The sequence below is a fragment of the Pseudophryne corroboree genome, chromosome 3 (assembly GCF_028390025.1).
Source record: "Pseudophryne corroboree isolate aPseCor3 chromosome 3, aPseCor3.hap2, whole genome shotgun sequence".
Classification (NCBI taxonomy): domain Eukaryota; kingdom Metazoa; phylum Chordata; class Amphibia; order Anura; family Myobatrachidae; genus Pseudophryne; species Pseudophryne corroboree.
Window position 1 is genome coordinate 748519855 of NC_086446.1, and position 19591 is coordinate 748539445.

A 19591-nucleotide genomic window follows, 5' to 3' on the forward strand; every position below is an offset into this window, starting at 1 on the left:
CCAATGTCCACTTAACCACGGACATGTGGACAAGTGGAGCAGGGCAGGGTCAGGACTATATGACTGTGACAGCCCACTGGGTAGATGTATGGACTCCCGCCGCAAGAACAGCAGCGGCGGCACCAGTAGCAGCATCTCGCAAACGCCAACTCTTTCCTAGGCAGGCTACGCTTTGTATCACCGGTTTCCAGAATACGCACACAGCTGAAAACCTCTTACGGCAACTGAGGAAGATAATCACGGAATGGCTTACCCCAATTGGACTCTCCTGTGGATTTGTGGCATCGGACAACGCCAGCAATATTGTGTGTGCATTAAATATGGGCAAATTCCAGCACGTCCCATGTTTTGCACATACCTTGAATTTGGTGGTGCAGAATTATTTAAAAAACGACAGGGGCGTGCAAGAGATGCTGTCGGTGGCCAGAAGAATTGCGGGACACTTTCGGCGTACAGGCACCACGTACAGAAGACTGGAGCACCACCAAAAACTACTGAACCTGCCCTGCCATCATCTGAAGCAAGAAGTGGTAACGAGGTGGAATTCAACCCTCTATATGCTTGAGAGGTTGGAGGAGCAGCAAAAGGCCATTCAAGCCTATACAATTGAGCACGATATAGGAGGTGGAATGCACCTGTCTCAAGCGCAGTGGAGAATGATTTCAACGTTGTGCAAGGTTCTGATGCCCTTTGAACTTGCCACACGTGAAGTCAGTTCAGACACTGCCAGCCTGAGTCAGGTCATTCCCCTCATCAGGCTTTTGCAGAAGAAGCTGGAGACATTGAAGGAGGAGCTAACACGGAGCGATTCCGCTAGGCATGTGGGACTTGTGGATGGAGCCCTTAATTCGCTTAACAAGGATTCACGGGTGGTCAATCTGTTGAAATCAGAGCACTACATTTTGGCCACCGTGCTCGATCCTAGATTTAAAGCCTACCTTGGATCTCTCTTTCCGGCAGACACAAGTCTGCTGGGGTTGAAAGACCTGCTGGTGAGAAAATTGTCAAGTCAAGCGGAACGCGACCTGTCAACATCTCCTCCTTCACATTCTCCCGCAACTGGGGGTGCGAGGAAAAGGCTCAGAATTCCGAGCCCACCCGCTGGCGGTGATGCAGGGCAGTCTGGAGCGACTGCTGATGCTGACATCTGGTCCGGACTGAAGGACCTGACAACGATTACGGACATGTCGTCTACTGTCACTGCATATGATTCTCTCAACATTGAAAGAATGGTGGAGGATTATATGAGTGACCGCATCCAAGTAGGCACGTCACACAGTCCGTACTTATACTGGCAGGAAAAAAGAGGCAATTTGGAGGCCCTTGCACAAACTGGCTTTATTCTACCTAAGTTGTCCTCCCACAAGTGTGTACTCCGAAAGAGTGTTTAGTGCCGCCGCTCACCTTGTCAGCAATCGGCGTACGAGGTTACATCCAGAAAATGTGGAGAAGATGATGTTCATTAAAATGAATTATAATCAATTCCTCCGTGGAGACATTGACCAGCAGCAATTGCCTCCACAAAGTACACAGGGAGCTGAGATGGTGGATTCCAGTGGGGACGAATTGATAATCTGTGAGGAGGGGGATGTACACGGTGATATATCGGAGGATGATGATGAGGTGGACATCTTGTCTCTGTAGAGCCAGTTTGTGCAAGGAGAGATTAATTGCTTATTTTTTGGTGGGGGTCCAAACCAACCCGTCATTTCAGTCACAGTCGTGTGGCAGACCCTGTCACTGAAATGATGGGTTGGTTAAAGTGTGCATGTCCTGTTTATACAACATAAGGGTGGGTGGGAGGGCCCAAGGACAATTCCATCTTGCACCTCTTTTTTCTTTAATTTTTCTTTGCGTCATGTGCTGTTTGTGGAATGTTTTTTGGAAGGGCCATCCTGCGTGACACTGCAGTGCCACTCCTAGATGGGCCCGGTGTTTGTGTCGGCCACTAGGGTCGCTTATCTTACTCACACAGCTACCTCATTGCGCCTCTTTTTTTCTTTGCGTCATGTGCTGTTTGGGGAGGGTTTTTTGGAAGGGACATCCTGCGTGACACTGCAGTGCCACTCCTAGATGGGCCCGGTGTTTGTGTCGGCCACTAGGGTCGCTTATCTTACTCACACAGCTACCTCATTGCGCCTCTTTTTTTCTTTGCGTCATGTGCTGTTTGGGGAGGGTTTTTTGGAAGGGACATCCTGCGTGACACTGCAGTGCCACTCCTAGATGGGCCCGGTGTTTGTGTCGGCCACTAGGGTCGCTTATCTTACTCACACAGCTACCTCATTGCGCCTCTTTTTTCTTTGCGTCATGTGCTGTTTGGGGAGGGTTTTTTGGAAGGGCCATCCTGCGTGACACTGCAGTGCCACTCCTAGATTGGCCCGGTGTTTGTGTCGGCCACTAGGGTCGCTTATCTTACTCACACAGCTACCTCATTGCGCCTCTTTTTTTCTTTGCGTCATGTGCTGTTTGGGGAGGGTTTTTTGGAAGGGACATCCTGCGTGACACTGCAGTGCCACTCCTAGATGGGCCCGGTGTTTGTGTCGGCCACTAGGGTCGCTTATCTTACTCACACAGCTACCTCATTGCGCCTCTTTTTTTCTTTGCGTCATGTGCTGTTTGGGGAGGGTTTTTTGGAAGGGACATCCTGCGTGACACTGCAGTGCCACTCCTAGATGGGCCCGGTGTTTGTGTCGGCCACTAGGGTCGCTTATCTTACTCACACAGCTACCTCATTGCGCCTCTTTTTTTCTTTGCGTCATGTGCTGTTTGGGGAGGGTTTTTTGGAAGGGCCATCCTGCGTGACACTGCAGTGCCACTCCTAGATGGGCCCGGTGTTTGTGTCGGCCACTAGGGTCGCTTATCTTACTCACACAGCTACCTCATTGCGCCTCTTTTTTTCTTTGCGTCATGTGCTGTTTGGGGAGGGTTTTTTGGAAGGGCCATCCTGCGTGACACTGCAGTGCCACTCCTAGATGGGCCCGGTGTTTGTGTCGGCCACTAGGGTCGCTTATCTTACTCACACAGCTACCTCATTGCGCCTCTTTTTTTCTTTGCGTCATGTGCTGTTTGGGGAGGGTTTTTTGGAAGGGACATCCTGCGTGACACTGCAGTGCCACTCCTAGATGGGCCCGGTGTTTGTGTCGGCCACTAGGGTCGCTTAGCTTAGTCATCCAGCGACCTAGGTGCAAATTTTAGGACTAAAAATAATATTGTGAGGTGTGAGGTATTCAGAATAGACTGAAAATGAGTGTAAATTATGGTTTTTGAGGTTAATAATACTTTGGGATCAAAATGACCCCCAAATTCTATGATTTAAGCTGTTTTTTAGTGTTTTTTAAAAAAAACACCCGAATCCAAAACACACCCGAATCCGACAAAAAAAATTCGGTGAGGTTTTGCCAAAACGCGGTCGAACCCAAAACACGGCCGCGGAACCGAACCCAAAACCAAAACACAAAACCCGAAAAATTTCCGGCGCTCATCTCTAATTGTTACTGTACTTTTTAAATGCAGAATAATGAAGTAGTTGGATAAACCTGTAGAAAATGACTATATATGAACTCTATAAAAGTTAACATTTTATAGTGACGTGAATTTACACTCACTTTCTCTACTTAGTGTAAGAACAGACAGAAGTTGTGGAAACAAAGGCAGTTCAAGAATTCAGTATGTTTTACCGGCGGACGGGATACTGGCTGTTAATATCCCGACAGTGGCATCCCGCCCGCCAGAATGCCAGCAGCGGGATGAGCGCTAAGAGTCCTCTTGCGGGCTCGGTGACTCGCTGCGTTCGCCATAGGATCTATTCCCACTCTATGGCTGTTGTGGACACCCACGAGTGGAAGTAGCCCTGGTGCACCAGGATTCCGGCTGGCGGCATTGTCGGCTGGCGAGGTTTCGGTGTCGGTATGCTGAGCGCCGGAATCCAGACAGCCGGCATCCCCAGTACAACATAGGAATGCAAAGGAAGGTATTACTAAAGACATTAGGCAAATATTCCATTCCTCCACCATAAAACATCCTCCTCCACAAAGCCAGGTGATATGCAATACTAAATAATGAGAATATTACACGGGCGAGTCACTTTATTATGACCACCAGTTAGTAGCCAGAGTAACCGCCGTGTGCAGCACGGACAGCAGCTAGACGGGCTGAACTGTCGTTTTAGACACACGTCTGGTAGCCCCCAGGTTTATTGTGACGGTGAGCTGCTCCACTGTAGCGTGTCAGCCGGCCCTCACGCACCTTCGTAGCCGACGTTCACCTCTCACATCAATGGCACGTGGTGCGCCGCAGTTTCCACATCGGTTTTTTGCAATGGTGCCATTTGTCCAGTCACGATGCACCTTCACCGCAGCAGCATGAGAACCGTTCCCAAACTGCACTGTGTCAGAAATACCGCCACCCTTAGCCCAAAAGCCGATAATCATCCCTTGTTGCAACTAGGATAAATCACCCCTTTTACCAATGACAGCAACAAGTGATATATGTGTAGACGGCGTATCACACACCTTATATACCCACCAAGCCAGCGCACAACACGTGACTTACTTCATGGGCTACACGCTGCTGACGTCAAATGTAGGAAGTGGTAATAATGTGACTCCACCGTGTATTATGTAGCTTGTTTCTCCCAATAGGAATTTACATTCGTGCTTTGGCCATTGTGCTTGGCATGTTCCCCACGAGTCTGCCCAATGTTTAAAAGTAGCAATTATTTAGAAGGCAAACCCGACCCCGTTTTGCTAATCATCTAATCTTTAAGTGTCAAACCATAATCAAGGACAACACCAAGATTCCACACTTTGCAGCTCTATGTTGTGTAATCTAGCAGGTTGGCTATCAGTGGCGTAGCAACAGGCCCCGCGGTGACTTGAAGGCGCAGGGTAGCTTGTAGGCACTGGGGGTACTGTAGGGACAACTGTCCCATGTCACCACATCACTGTCAGTGCAGCAGAGAGGAGCCGCCATCCTGAGGAGCAACGCTGTGGGAGAGACGTCCCTCCCAAAATGGCCACTGCCTCAGAGGAGACAGTTATTAAGGATGCTAGAGGATGCTGCAGCCATTTTGGGGGGGACCCGCAGCGGCTACCATGGGAGCAGGGGGGGCGCAAAATTTATAGTTACACTGCAGATGGCTAGGCTGTAGTCTTGTCTTTGACTGTGAGCTCCTATCATAAGGATGTCCTTTCTACCTGGATTAAAGGGGGAGAGGGGGCAGAGCCACGCTTCTATAAGGCAAATCAAGATGGATGCCTTGCCTATGGTCAATCACTGACGGTCTGATTTCGCCTTGCATCCGCCATCGCAGACCCGTGGTCCGGCACATGCACAAATTACCGAACATATACGTCAGGACCAGAGCCGGATTAAGTCCATGGGGGGCCCGGGGTACTTAAGACAGTGGGGCCCCTATTCAAGAGAGGAGGAGGCCGGGGTAGGGGGGGTCACATACCAGCCAACGATCGAACTGCGCTCCCGTCCCCACCAACCGCACAGACAGCTGAGCGACGGCTCAGCTCTCCAATCATGTATGAATGAAGCAGCCTGCAGCTCAGCCATTGGGGCAGCCTACTTCACTCATACGTTATTGGACAGCTGAGCCATTGCTCAGCTGTCCTGTTTGTACGGCCGCCGCTGCAGTGCGGACGGGAGTACAGCACCACAGATCGGATCGGAAGAGAGATCCGATCTGTAGTGTGACAGGGTGACAGGGGGCCCTTTTGGAAAGGGGGGCCCGGGGGTACGTATCCCCGGGACCCCCCCCCCCTTAATCCGGCTCTGGTCAGGACCTGAATAAGGCCCAATGTTCTGTTTCAGGCCATTACAAAAGGGCAATATCAATCCATTCTAAGCTTTTACATATGCTTATAGGGGTGGTCTTCGGGTTGCCAGCGGCCGGGCTCCCGGCGACCAGCATACCGGCACCGGAATCCCGACCGCCGGCATACCGACATCTTTTTTCCCTCTTGGGGGTCCACGACCCCCCTGGAGGAAGAATAGATAGCGTGGCGCGCTTCTTAGTGCGCCACCGTGCCCGCAGCGTGGCGAGTGTAGTGAGCCCGCAAGGGGCTCATTTGCGCTCGCCCAGCTGTCGGTATGCCGGCGGTCGGGATTCCGGCACCGGTATGCTGGTCGCCGGGACCCCGACCGCCGGCAAACCATACTACACCCGCTTATAGCCCTACAAAAAAAAAATAGAGGTGTCATGGTTGCGGATCTTCCCTCGTATTACCTTAGATCAGCTGCTGAACACATTTTCCCACTCGATCCGCACTTTGGGGGTAATTCCAAGTTGATCGCAGCAGGAATTTTGTTAGCAGTTGGGCAAAACCATGTGGGTAATTCCAAGTTGATCACAGCAGGAAATATTTTAGCAGTTGGGCAAAACCATGTGCACTGCAGGGGAGGCAGATATTACATGTGCAGAGAGAGTTAGATTTGGGTGTGGTGAGTTAAATCTGCAATCTAAATTGCAGTGTAAAAATAAAGTAGCCAGTATTTACCCTGCACAGAAACAAGATAACCCACCCAAATCTAACTGTCTCTGCAAATGTTATATCTGCCCCCCCCCCCCCCCCTCCCCCATGCAGTGCACATGGTTTTGCCCAACTGCTAACAAAATTCCTGCTGCGATCAACTTGGAATTACCCCCATTGTCTCCTAATATATATAAAGGGATGTTTTACAACATTTGTCATAAAGGATATCTGTTCACACATCGTCATTCTTTAATGGGATTGGCGGAATCAGAGGGCGTATCCAGAATGTAACGAGCAGAATTCCACCTTCATGCCCTGTATGTGGGAATGCCCGCTAATTGCACAGTTTGTCTCTTTGCTGTTACTTACCTGTTTATTTGCCACTGCTGGCAGAATGGCCAATCCTAGGAATTATACCATCTTCCATTAGACTGTCATATGACAGCAGGAAACTATTACTTATAGTATTGGCAGTGGCATGCAAAAGCATGTTACATATGTGGATTCATACAGGCCTGTAGAGAGCTATGGCGGGCCCAGGTATGGGGGCGTGGTCTAACCATGGGAGGTGTGGCCACACCCCTTTATCCAATGACGGGAAAGAAATCTTTTCAGCACATCTGGGGGAAGCTATCGTGGGTGTGGATCATCAAATCGACAGTGTCTAGGTCGACAATGTTTAGGTCGACCACTATAGGTCGTCAGGTTTTTCTAGGTCGACATGTGCTAGGTCGACAGGTCAAAAGGTCGACATGAGGTTTGTTTGTTTTTTGGTGTCGTTTTCAGCGTACAGTGACCGGGAAGCCATGCTTCGGGCAAGATTAAGTTCCAATCGTAGTCCACGTGGATCGTTAAGTATGAAAAAGTTCAAAAAAAGAAAAAAAAATTAAAAACTCATGTCGACCTTTTGACCTGTCGACCTAGCACATGTCGACCTAGAAACCCTGTCGACCTTCCAACTCTGTCGACCTAGTGACTGTCGACCTATAGTGGTCGACCTAAACATTGTCGACATAGACAGTGTCGATCTGCAGACCGGATCCCGCTATTGTGACCCTCAGCCAGGGGAAAATCCAGAGAGGCTGCAATTAGTGTGTAATTAGTACCCGCTCTCCCCCACCACCACCGCCTTCAGTGGATCATAGCGAGCCCCCTAATATGCTAAACTATTCCACAAGGTTATAACGGATTGGGTGGAGACTATGCTACATAAAGATGCTTACACGGCAAACTTCTTTCAGATTTAGGAGGAATATATAGATTCATTACCAATGAACAGTAAATTACAATTATACAAATGCTTTAAATTTACTCAATGGTTTGAGGATAGACAGTGTTCAGGGGATATTTCCAGAGCCGGCCTTTGGCATAGGCAAACTAGGCAAATGCCTAGGGCATTTGGTATGCTTAGGGGCACCATCAGCTTCTGCTGATTAAAATGATATGCGGCATGCCTATATTCTGTGTGTGACTGTACCTGTATCTGCATACGAAATGCTACGTTGCAGTGTATTCCTGGAAATCACTGTAATGTAGCATTTCATATGCAGATACAGCCGCAGTCGCACACAGAATATAGGCATGCTGCATATCATTTTAATCAACAGAAGCTGCTTGTGCATCCTAGCCACATAGTAATGCAAATATTATGATGCATTTTCATAAACAAAAGGCGACCGACGTTAGCAGAGCTGCCAGCTGACTCATGCCAGGCATCTCCTGCAGAACTAGCGTCGGTGCTAGGGCATCATATTGGTTAGGGCCGGCTCTGGATATTTCAATTATTATATCAGGTGTCAGTTGTCCGAGGAGCGGGTAGATCATGCCTACCTTAAGGGTAATTACTTTTATGTATACATTACACTAGTGATGTCATTAATACATCTTGAATGGGGATTCAGTCAGGGTCCCGGGCGACGGGTTCCAGGCAGTGAAAATGCAGATACATTTCGGAATCCTGACTGCTCTTCTGCCCGGGCCTCCGGAGAGGTAAGCCGTGGGGAGGTTGTGTAGCTAGGTTTAGGCTGTGAGGAAGGGAGGGTTAGGCTGCGAGAGGGGGGTTAGGTTATGGCACCCCCAGGCAGGGTTAGGCTGTGGGGGAGGGAGGGTTAGGTTTAGGCTGCGGGGAGGGGAGATTAGGATAAGGTGCCACTGGGGAGGGTAAAGGTTAGGCTGCTGGGGGAGGGAGGGGGAGATTTAGGCTGCGGGGAAAGAGTGTTAGGCTTAGGGGGCCCTGCTGGGATTCCGACCATTGGGATGCGTTGGCATCCCCACAGCCGGCTTTTAATACCCAATGCCTTGAATGTAATGTAATAAAATATTATGTCTCTTGCATAAGTTACTTCTTGTAATAACTGTAGACCTTTTACTCTTATGTTACTTGTTTTTGTTGTTCCATTCACAATAAAAAATAAAATAAATAAAAAAGTGAATAAGTGAATCGCAAAAGATATGAGTGCACTGTATTATGTTCCGGAAAATGTGTTGAAGACATACTTCTGAAGATACATACAGTACCACAAGAATGGGAGCTGCCATATTTTTTGGCAACAGCAAAAACATTGAAAAATTAGCAGCAATATCGCCACCTAGAGGAAATGTATATAATTGCTGAAAGAGATGTACGGTCTCATGTGTATTGGAGTATTTATAATATAAATGCAGATATGAATTGCTCTCACTCACCCGCAGGAACGGGAATGTCTGGCGACTCCCCAAGGACTAGTTTTACTCTCTTCGCGTGAGTCTTCCCTTGGTAATGAGAATCAGCGACAATAGCAGACGTGAAGAACATGTTGCAGAGGGTGCAGCATTTATTCTTATCCACTTCAGTCTCATCACTTTCCTGTTTTAAATATATATATAAAAATAACATTTATTAACATTTGATCCTTTCAGAGAATGTCAAAATACATACAGGGGAACTTAGAGGTTTCTATCGTCAGCTCAGTAAGATCACAAACTGCAAGTGTGCAATAATCTAGGAATGGCCATTTGTGGGTTATCCATCGATGGTTACCATCGATGGTACCAATGATGGATAACCTTGATGGGGTAAAACCATTCGTAAGAGAATCACCGATGGTCATCCCTACTTTAATGTTCAGTGAGTTGTAAGCCAATCAGGGTCTGGGGGTGTGGCTTCATGGGTATCAGGGGGTGGAGATATGCTCTGTGTCCCAACACCCTGGAGAAAAAGATAAAGATATTAGATAGCTCTGTATCATCGATGGCGTAAAACCATCTGGTTCTCCCCCATCGATGGTAAAAGTAGTTACGATTGATCATAGACCATCAATGATTTAAAATCATTGATGGTCGATGGCCATCCCTACAATAATTGCAACAAGAACAGATAGGAGTTCTTATATGCCAGTGTAAACAGTAAGCATCACTAGGTAAGGGTCTGTAAGGCAATACATTAAGAGCAGAACATATACAGGTTGTGTATCCCTTATCCAAAATGCTTGGGACCAGAGGTATTTTGGATATCGGATTTTTCTGTATTTTGGAATAATTGCATACCATAATGAGATATCATGGTGATGGGACCTAAATATAAGCACAGAATGCATTTATGTTACATATAGACCTTATACACACAGCCTGAAGGTCATTTTAGCCAATATTTTTTATAACTTTGTGCATTAAACAAAGTGTGTGTACATTCACACAATTCATTTATGTTTCATACACACCTTATACACACAGCCTGAAGGTCATTTAATACAATATTTTTAATAGCTTTGTGTATTAAACAAAGTTTGTGTACATTGAGCCATCAAAAAACAAAGGTTTCACTATCTCACTCTCACTCAAAAAAGTCCGTATTTCGGAATATTCCGTATTTCGGAATATTTGGATATGGGATACTCAACCTGTATTATAATCAAATTCAATATTTATTCAATGTTTTTTTAGCTCTAAATTGAATATTGTGATTTTGGTTTCTCTAGTGCACAATGCCAGTCAGTGGCTACAAAAGCCAGCACAATTCAGACATGTGTGGAGAATATTTACTTGTGCTGGATGAAAAAAGTATTACATTATGTTTCACTGAAGGCTTCATAGAGCTCAGTGGCTGGCTTTAGGAGATACTGGGGTATATTCATGAAGCAGTGAAAAGTGAGCCAGTGGAGAAGTTGCCCACGGCATCCAATCAGCTCTGAAGAATCATTTCTAATTTGCATACTATACAATTGTACGGAGCAGCTGATTGGTTGCAATGGGCAGTTTCTCCACAGGCTCACTTCTCCACTCTTTTCACTTCTTCGTGAATAGACCCCCTAGTATACAATAATGGTCTTATTCCGAGTCAGATGCAAGTCTGAAAGAGGACGATGTTACACTGTTATACACACTGGTATATGGAGCGGACCTTGGGCGGAGCGAGGTGTCCTACAGCGAACCAGCTGGTGAGTATATGTACTGTACAGTAGGTACCTGGTAACGATACAGGATACTGGAACAAAGTATAAAATAGCAGGGAATCGCAGGTCTTGCTGGAGTTAAGTGGAAACTATTGTCTTCCTCTACGGCACTCTCACACAGTCCCAAGATGGCTTCGCACATGCTCAGTAGTAGCCTTGGCGGACATCTTGGTACAGGGAATGAGGCTTCCCTGGTGGAGAAGCAAAATGGGGTCTTTGCATGAGGGCATTCCACTTTTATCACTAAAAACTATTAGATTGGATTCATCATTTTAAATACAAAAATGAGCATTACCCAAATATATATATTATTGGGGCACCCATAAGTTTAGATACAGTATAAAATCCATTTCATATACTTGTAAAGTTATGAGACAGATAGTTATTATTCTTTTAATTATTAAGCGCTCTTCTACTACACAGTGCTGTACACTTGAGGGATTGTTACAATAACAAAATGACATACAAAGACATTAAACAGATGGTAGAGAGGACTATGCACAAAAGATTTAACGGTCTATGGTAGTGGAAAAAACATTTTAGCTGTTGGACGGTAAAACGTGTGAGGTTGTTGTAAGGCAGAAGCATCAGAAGCCATCAATAATAAAAAAAACACTGTTACTAGATTGTTTTGAAAGACCATTGAAAAGGGAATTTAGATGACATAATTGATGACCCGTGCTTTAACCCCTCGGTGTTGTCAAAGGGACAAATGAAATAGGTCTCGATTTGGTAAAGTGAAGTTTATTTGGCAATTTTAGGGCAGGTATTAAAATGCTTATTTTGTATACTCAAAAACCATCAAAAATGCTGCTTTACGTCCTGCTGCAGAATCACTGAAAACTCTGTACGTTTGCCAAATTGGGAGCAATTGCACTAGGCCCTCTGAGGCCATAAGCTTACCAGTAACTGTATTTTATGTTATACGGTTTCATCCAATGTGCAAAACAGCATTGCGGTGTCCAAAGGAAGTTAGGCCATATAGCTAGTAAAGGTTTCAGGTTGACAGTCATGTACAGACCAATAAATTTATGTTATATACAGACGCTGAGAGAGGGTAGGGGTCATCACTGAGAGAGATAGAAGACCCCGCCTCTTTGCCGTGCTGCTGAGGTGAACTTATTTTGGAGGAGGAAGAGGCAAGAACTACCCCACCCCACCCCCAGTACCGGGGCACCATTCAGCTTCCATAGGTGAATTAAGTTGGTCATGCTTTTTTGGTAAATTGGAACGTTTGGAAAGTGGACTATTTGTCAAAGTGACCATAGAAAGTGAAATCTGTAAAGAGTGAGATCGTAACATAAACATAGTAACATAGTATCTGAGGTTGAAAAAAGACAATTGTCCATCGAGTTCAACCTATTTGTGGTGTCCTCTGCATGATGATTTGACTAAATAGTAACTATAATGCATGACTATGCACCATACCCCTGGATATCCTTATCCAATAGGAATTTATCTAACCCATTCTTAAAGGTGTTGACAGATTCCGTCATTACAACTCCCTCGGGCAGGGAATTCCAAACACGTATTGTCCTTACCGTGAAAAAGCCTTTACGCCGTATTGTGCGGAATCTCCTCTCCTCTAACCTGAGCGAGTGTCCACGAGTCCTATGTGTTGATCTAACCAAAAACAGGTCCCGCGCAAGCTATGAGTATTGTCCCCTTATATATTTGTAGATGTTGATCATATCCCCTCTTAGTCTCCGCTTTTCAAATGTAACATGCCTAGTCTTTCAAGCCTTTCCTTGTATTCCATCGTCTCCATGCCCTTAATTAGTTTGGTCGCCCTCCTTTGTACCTTTTCAAGCTCCAGGATATCCTTTTTGTAGTACGGTGCCCAGAACTGTACACAGTATTCAAGGTGTGGCCTCACTAGTGATTTATATAATGGGAGTATAATACTCTCGTCCCTAGCATCAATACCCCGTTTTATGCATGCTAATATCTTATTAGCCTTCTTTGCTGCAGTCCTACTTTGGGTACTACTGCTTAGCTTGCTATCTATGAGGACACCTAAGTCCTTTTCCAGTACAGAATCCCCTAGTTTTACCCCATTTAGTAGGTAGGTGTAATTTTTGTTCTTGTTACCACAGTGCATTACCTTACACTTGTCTGTGTTGAAGCGCATTCTCCATTTGGCTGCCCATGCTTCTAATTTAACTAAGTCGTTCTGAAGAGACTCGGCATCCTCCTCTGTATTTATAGCCTTACACAATTTGGTATCATCTGCAAAAATTGACACCATGCTCTCTAGACCTTCTGTAAAGACAGATTTACAGGTGCACACAGGCCCTCATTCCGAGATGATTGCACATAGCAACTTTTTGCTGCTCGTGCGATCAACTAGATGCCGCCTATGGGGGGGGGGGTAGTGTATTTTAGCATAGTAGGGCTACGATCGCTTGTGCAGCCCTGCTATGCTAAAAAAGTTTCCTCCAAAACAAGACCAGGGTAAGAGTTACTTACCCTGTACGACGTATACAGTAGGTCTCGGGATTGACGTCAGCCATCCGCCCTCCAAACGTCTGGATCTGCCTGCGTTCGCCTCACCACGCATTGAAAACAGTCAATTGCTGCCCCGGAACGCCTCCTGCCTGTCAGTCTTCATGCGATCGCCGCTGCAATCACTTTCTGCGCTGGCGGTGTCGCTGCCCGGCAACGGTCAACGACGCGCGTGTGCATTGCGGGCGCCACGCATCCGCAGTCCCGACCCGTTTGCACCGTAGCGAAGAACTGCTGCGTGCGAACGAGTCGGAATGACCCTCAATGTAGGAATAGTGCATGCACAGAGAATTTACCTGCAAAGTGAGTGACAGGTAAGTAGGCTTTTGAGGAAGGGTGGGTGGCTAGAAAAATTTACTCCCACATACGGTCCCTGACTCTCATTCGCTGTCATAAGACCATCGCAGAACATGCACAGTGAGACTTACACGCATGCACAAACCACCAATAATAGCTGAAATGCGTAAATATGTAATCAGGCCCTAAGCATTTATTCTGATAGGACCGACAAATGGCGTGATCCAGATACTCGTATACGCGCCACACGCTATATTTATTTATTTTTATATTACAGATACCGATTTCCTGCCACACCTCACTGAGTTACTCAGGGTAAACCATAGCAAGTATGGGCAGATTACAGAGAATGCCCACACACTGCACAATATCAGGACCTTTTGGCTGATATCTACTGACAAGTATGACCAGTTCGATAATCGAGAGTTTCTGGACATTTTTTAACCGTTTTATATGCGTTTGGCCAAAACAATTATGCACACATGCCGACTTTCTGGGGTGGTCCATGGGCGTCATCGTAGCCCCATCCACCGCTATACAATGCCCACATTACCGGCATTGTAAAGCAAGGGATGGAGCTATGATGACGTAATTCAGAACAAATTTCGCCCTCACCCCACCCACTTTTCCTCCATATGCGGCAACTGCAGGGGTAGGTAGGTGGCCAAGGGGGATGGGGCGGCCGGCTGCGGGGGAAGGTGGCGGGTGTAAGCTGGCTCTGGCAGACTTGCCTACTTTTCCAGGTGGCCGAGAGTGCCATCCGAGTTTTGAAAGCCTTCCAGCCGTTCTGGGAGAGTAGGAAAGTATGAGATGATGCCTATACACTACACCAAATGAAAAAAATCAGGCTGATCAACTGATTATTGGTAAATCGGCCCAATAATTGTATCGTGCGGCCCTAACTTAGGGGGTCATTCCGAGTTGTTCGCTCGCTAGCAGATTTTAGCAGCATTGCACACGCTAGGCCGCCGCCCTCTGGGAGTGTATCTTAGCTTAGCAGAATAGCGAACGAAAGATTAGCAGAATTGCGAATAGAAAATTCTTAGCAGTTTCTGAGTAGCTCCAGACCTACTCACAGATTGCGATCAGCTCAGGCTGTTTCGTTCCTGGTTTGACGTCACAAACACGCCCTGCGTTCGGCCAGCCACTCCCCCGTTTCTCCAGACACTGCCGCATTTTTCCCTGACACGCCTGCGTTTTTCGGCACACTCCCAGAAAACGGCCAGTTTCCGCCCAGAAACACCCACTTCCTGTCAATCACACTCCGATCACTTCAAAGATGAAAATTCTTCGTTCGGACGTGAGTAAATCTACTAAGTTTTGTGTTAATACTTAGCGCATGCGCACTGCGTACCATGCGCATACGCATTTTAGACTTAATCGCTCCATTGCGAAAATCGGCAACGAGCGATCAGCTCGGAATGACCCCCTTAATTCAGTGCTGCAATGAGCAATAACTATCTCCAATATCAATACTGCTGGTGCTGGCAGTGCGCCGAGGATCATGGTCCATTAGATGTGCCGCTGGTCTATGACAGATAGATATCACAGGAATAGCACCTACAGTAGCTGTGCCGCTGATCTGTGGCAGATATATATCACAGGAATAGCACCTGCCGCACATTTCGCTGACTGCACATAAAACAAACACATAGACCCGTCTGCTGTGGTGAATGTGGGTTTTTGTGTCCATTCTCATAACACTGCTATAAAAACACTGCATTAACCGTGGGATTTACAATTCAGCTCAGAGGCCCCTAGACATGAATTGTAAATGATATTCCCAGGTTACATGTAGACGGAATGCCAAGTACACCAGGGAGAATACTCGTTCACGTTCCGTTGTGTCACTATAAGCCGCTGGGAGTTTCGTAATATTTAAACTCTGATAAGCAGTATAACCAAGATGATAAAACGTTGCACCTGGCTCTTGCAATTAGCAAAAAGTGATTACCGCAAGGCTGGCGCGGAAAATATTCATCTTGACAAAATGTTGGCGTAAAAACGGCGACATAATTTACCGTGGCAAGAAATAAACCACTTACGTGAGGATGTTAAGCTGCCAACACAATTGATCCCAACTAGCGATGAATAATTCACTATTAGCTGGGGAATAATTTCCACGTGATAAAGCGGTCAGGGCTGTAATCAACGAGAATATACAGGTGCGCGGTGAGGTGTATGGGGGCCTGTATACAAGGTCTTGCTTCATTCACACAAAGCACTGCTACAATGTAAGAGAAGGATCAATCGCAAAACATTAGGGAGATTATTAATAGAAGTAATACCTAAAGTAAACGCAAAGGGATTCATTTAAGTATGAGCGATATTAAACCCTTGTACGTAGTGACTCGTTATTAAATGAATCCTATTCCCGCTATCTCCTGAGTATTTGTTGCTGGGTGGAGGAGGAGGTGTGACTCACGAAGCAGTGAAAAGTGTGCCAGTGGAGAAGTCGCCCATGGCAACCAATCAGCATTGAAGTAACATTTATAATTTGCATACTATAAAATAATACAAAGCAGCTGATTGGTTGCCATGGGTAACTTCTCCACTGGCCCACCTCTCCACACTTTTCACTGCTTCATGAATAGACCCCTTAGTGAGGCCACATGAGATAATCATTACCATGTTGAACTGCTGTTTATCCTGCGCCAAAATTGCTTGTCACACCTGAACTGGCGGAGGTCAGTTCTGTTTTATTCTCCAATACCTAAATATTACACATGTAGCTGCACTCCTCCAAAGTAGAGCATAGAGCATTAGCATACAGAGGGGGAGGTGTATCAAACTTTGGAGAGAGATAAAGTGCAAGACAATCCACTCCTACCCGTCATTTTATCTCTCTCCAAAGTTTAAAACATCTCCCCCAGTCTGAAAGTTAGTTGTTTTTGCCTGTTGTACTGTAGCTGCATTTATTTGAAATTACATTTCTGCTAGTAACTTATATTGCATCACTTGTATAGTTTCAAATTTGGGTTTATTAGATTATAATGTTAGAACAGAAATGCTTATACTCCAGCCTCCCCCCCCCCCCCCCCCACATTTCTCCAAAGCTTCAAACAGGCTCTCATAACCCACTACTTTATTAAAGCCCACTAGCTCTCATACTAACCCACCACTCTATGGTGGTCATTCCGAGTTGATCGCTAGATGCATTTGTTCACAGCGCAGCGATAAGGCTAAAAAACAGCAGTTCTGCAATGCGCACGCGCGTCGTACGGACACAACGAACAATGTCGTTTTGCACAGGGTCTAGCGAAGCATTTCAGTCGCACTGCTGGCCGCAGAGTGATTGACATGAGGTGGGCATTTCTGGGTGTCAACTGACCGTTTTCAGGGAGTGTTCGGAAAAACGCAGGCGTGCCAGGAAAAATGCAGGCGTGGCTGGGCGAACGCTGGGCGGGTTTGTGACGTCAAAACAGGAACTGAACAGTCTGAGTAGGTTTTGAGCTACTCTGAAACCACACAAAAAAACTTTGTAGCCGCTCTGCGTTACAATTGTAGCCGCACTGCTAAAAACTGCTAGCGAGTGATCAACTCGGAGTGACCCCCTATGCCACTTGCTCATTGATTGTGCCCTCTGTGTCACCCCTGCCTGTCTGCCACTCCCCTATAGAGTGTAAGCTCTCATGAGCAGGGTCTTCTTCACTCATGGGCTTTTCTGGGTTGGATACGGAGACCTGCGGTCAGCACACGACACTGGGATTTTATTTTTTATTTTTTTATTTTTTGTTAATCAATGTTTATCAGTTTTCATCAATTTTAAAGGAATTAAACACCGAACCAGAAACCAGTCCGAATCAAAACACTTGAGGGTGGTTTTGCCAAAACCAAAACACAATGGGGGCAATTCAGTTGTTTTTAATGGGTGCCCATTGTTGCTATTCAATTATTTTGGGCGCACCTTAATTATCACGCTTATCGCGCCCAATTAGTGTTTAGTCACGTAAAGCGGCTAAACACGACTAAACTAATTGGCGCGACAGGGAAAAGTGCTGTTTGGGAGCTGAATAGGGGGCATCCACATTGGGCCCCTGATTATAATGGGGGTTACTTAAAACATGCTGAAACCAGTGGGCCTCATTCAGATTCGGTCGCAAAGCAGCTGAAGTACACAAATCGGTTGTTGCATTCAAGTCGCAGCTATTGATGGTGGCCGCACCGAGGGATTAGTAACACAGTGAGTGGCAGGAAGACAGGATTTGGAGTGGGGACAGGGAGTGTTTGGGTAAACACAGGCATGTTATGACCATTCAGACGCAGCTTCGATCATACTTGCTACTGGAGAGCCCTTGGCATCCCTGAAGAGGTGCTCAGCCTGTGCGTCTTCAGAGGCACTCAGAATCTGCGATATGACCCAATGTGCGACGATGGTTCTGATATTTCTGCAGCTGTACGCAGTCAGACGGAAACGAGGAGGCAGCAGTGGGCGTTCCTATGCTCAGGTTAGCTTCTGCCCATATTAGCATATACTCGTAATTGTGGACAGCAAAAGAACAGCAATCGCCAGAACAACCGCACCTGAGCGAGGCTCTGTGTTTCTATGTGATTATGAATAGGCCCTATAGTAAGATGTTTGATGTATATAAATATTTTTGAATCATAATCTTTCATGTGTTTTTGCATAAATAATACTCGTAAGGGATGCTACAATATAACATTAATGGCCTCAATGACAAGTGGAAATGAATTGACTATTGCCGGCGTTTGATTTCCGCAGATATGTGTAATTATAAATGCTCCCTACCTCTCCATTTATTATACAGGAGCTATTATATTCTTCATATGGAGCGTAGTTATTAACGTTCCATCACTGTACCATAATTATGTCTGGAACCATCCTGGAATTATTTATATACCCTACTTCCCATTACAGGGAAGTCACACAGAGTCGGATCCCCATTTACTGAGTCCTTTAAATCCCAAGCGTACTTTTCACTGTCCCCGGAATCCATTACAGCCATCCACCTTCCGCTCTGTCTTTCTCAGAGCATAGTATGATTTGTAGGCTACACATTACAGACTGCAGGAGCAGCACCGGTAGCGGTGAGTTCACGGTGCGCTTTATCAAACTATCATTCCATCTTTATAATTGTTCCTGTTCCAAACAGTGATGCTTTGTGAGTGAGACATGAAAATGTCAACAGGGTCATGTTGACACTGATGACATATCAACATGATTACAATGTCAACAACACGTCCCTAGCGGTCTAGCGGTGACTCACTTGGTCCAGTGGGTCCAGGGATGTCCACCAGGTCTGGTGGTCATCCAGTGATGTAAGTGGTACTTTGTGGTACTTTGTGCACCTACGGCGCGTGCAACAAAAAATGGGTGTGGCCACATGCCACACGGTGCGTGGCCAATGAAAATGGGGACATGATACACATATGGGGAGGCAGATACCCATATGACCCCAATAGTGCATTGCCAGATACAGATATGCCCCCAATAGTGCCAGATATACATCTCCCCCAATAGTGCAGTGCCAGATACACATATGCCCCCACAGTCCAGATATGCCCCCACAGTGCCAGATACACATATGCCTCCACAGTGCCAGATATGCCCTCACAATGCCAGATACAAATATGCCCCCAGTGGAGGATACACATATGCCTCCACAGTGCTAGATACACATAGGCCCCCACAGTGCCAGATACAAATATGCTCCCCAGTGCAAGATACAAATATACCCCCACAGTGCTACACATATGCCCCCACAGTGCCAGAGATATCCCCACAGTGCCAGGTATACACATGTCCCCACAATGCCAGATACAAATATGCCCCCACAGTGCCAGATACACATATGCCCCACAGTGCCAGATACAAATATGCCCCCACAGTGCCAGATAGTCAGATACACATGTGTC

At 46.3% G+C, this 19591-nt stretch overlaps 1 protein-coding gene across 2 annotated transcripts in view; it reads right to left on the reverse strand.

Annotated features, from left to right (window-relative positions):
- ZMAT4 (zinc finger matrin-type 4) overlaps positions 1–19591 on the reverse strand; it is a 759632-nt gene that overhangs the window by 468102 nt on the left and 271939 nt on the right. For both annotated transcript variants that reach the window (XM_063962320.1, XM_063962321.1), the window contains exon 4: positions 9168–9327. In XM_063962320.1, coding sequence (XP_063818390.1) covers positions 9168–9327 — 160 coding nt within the window. The remainder of the gene's footprint in view (positions 1–9167; positions 9328–19591) is intronic.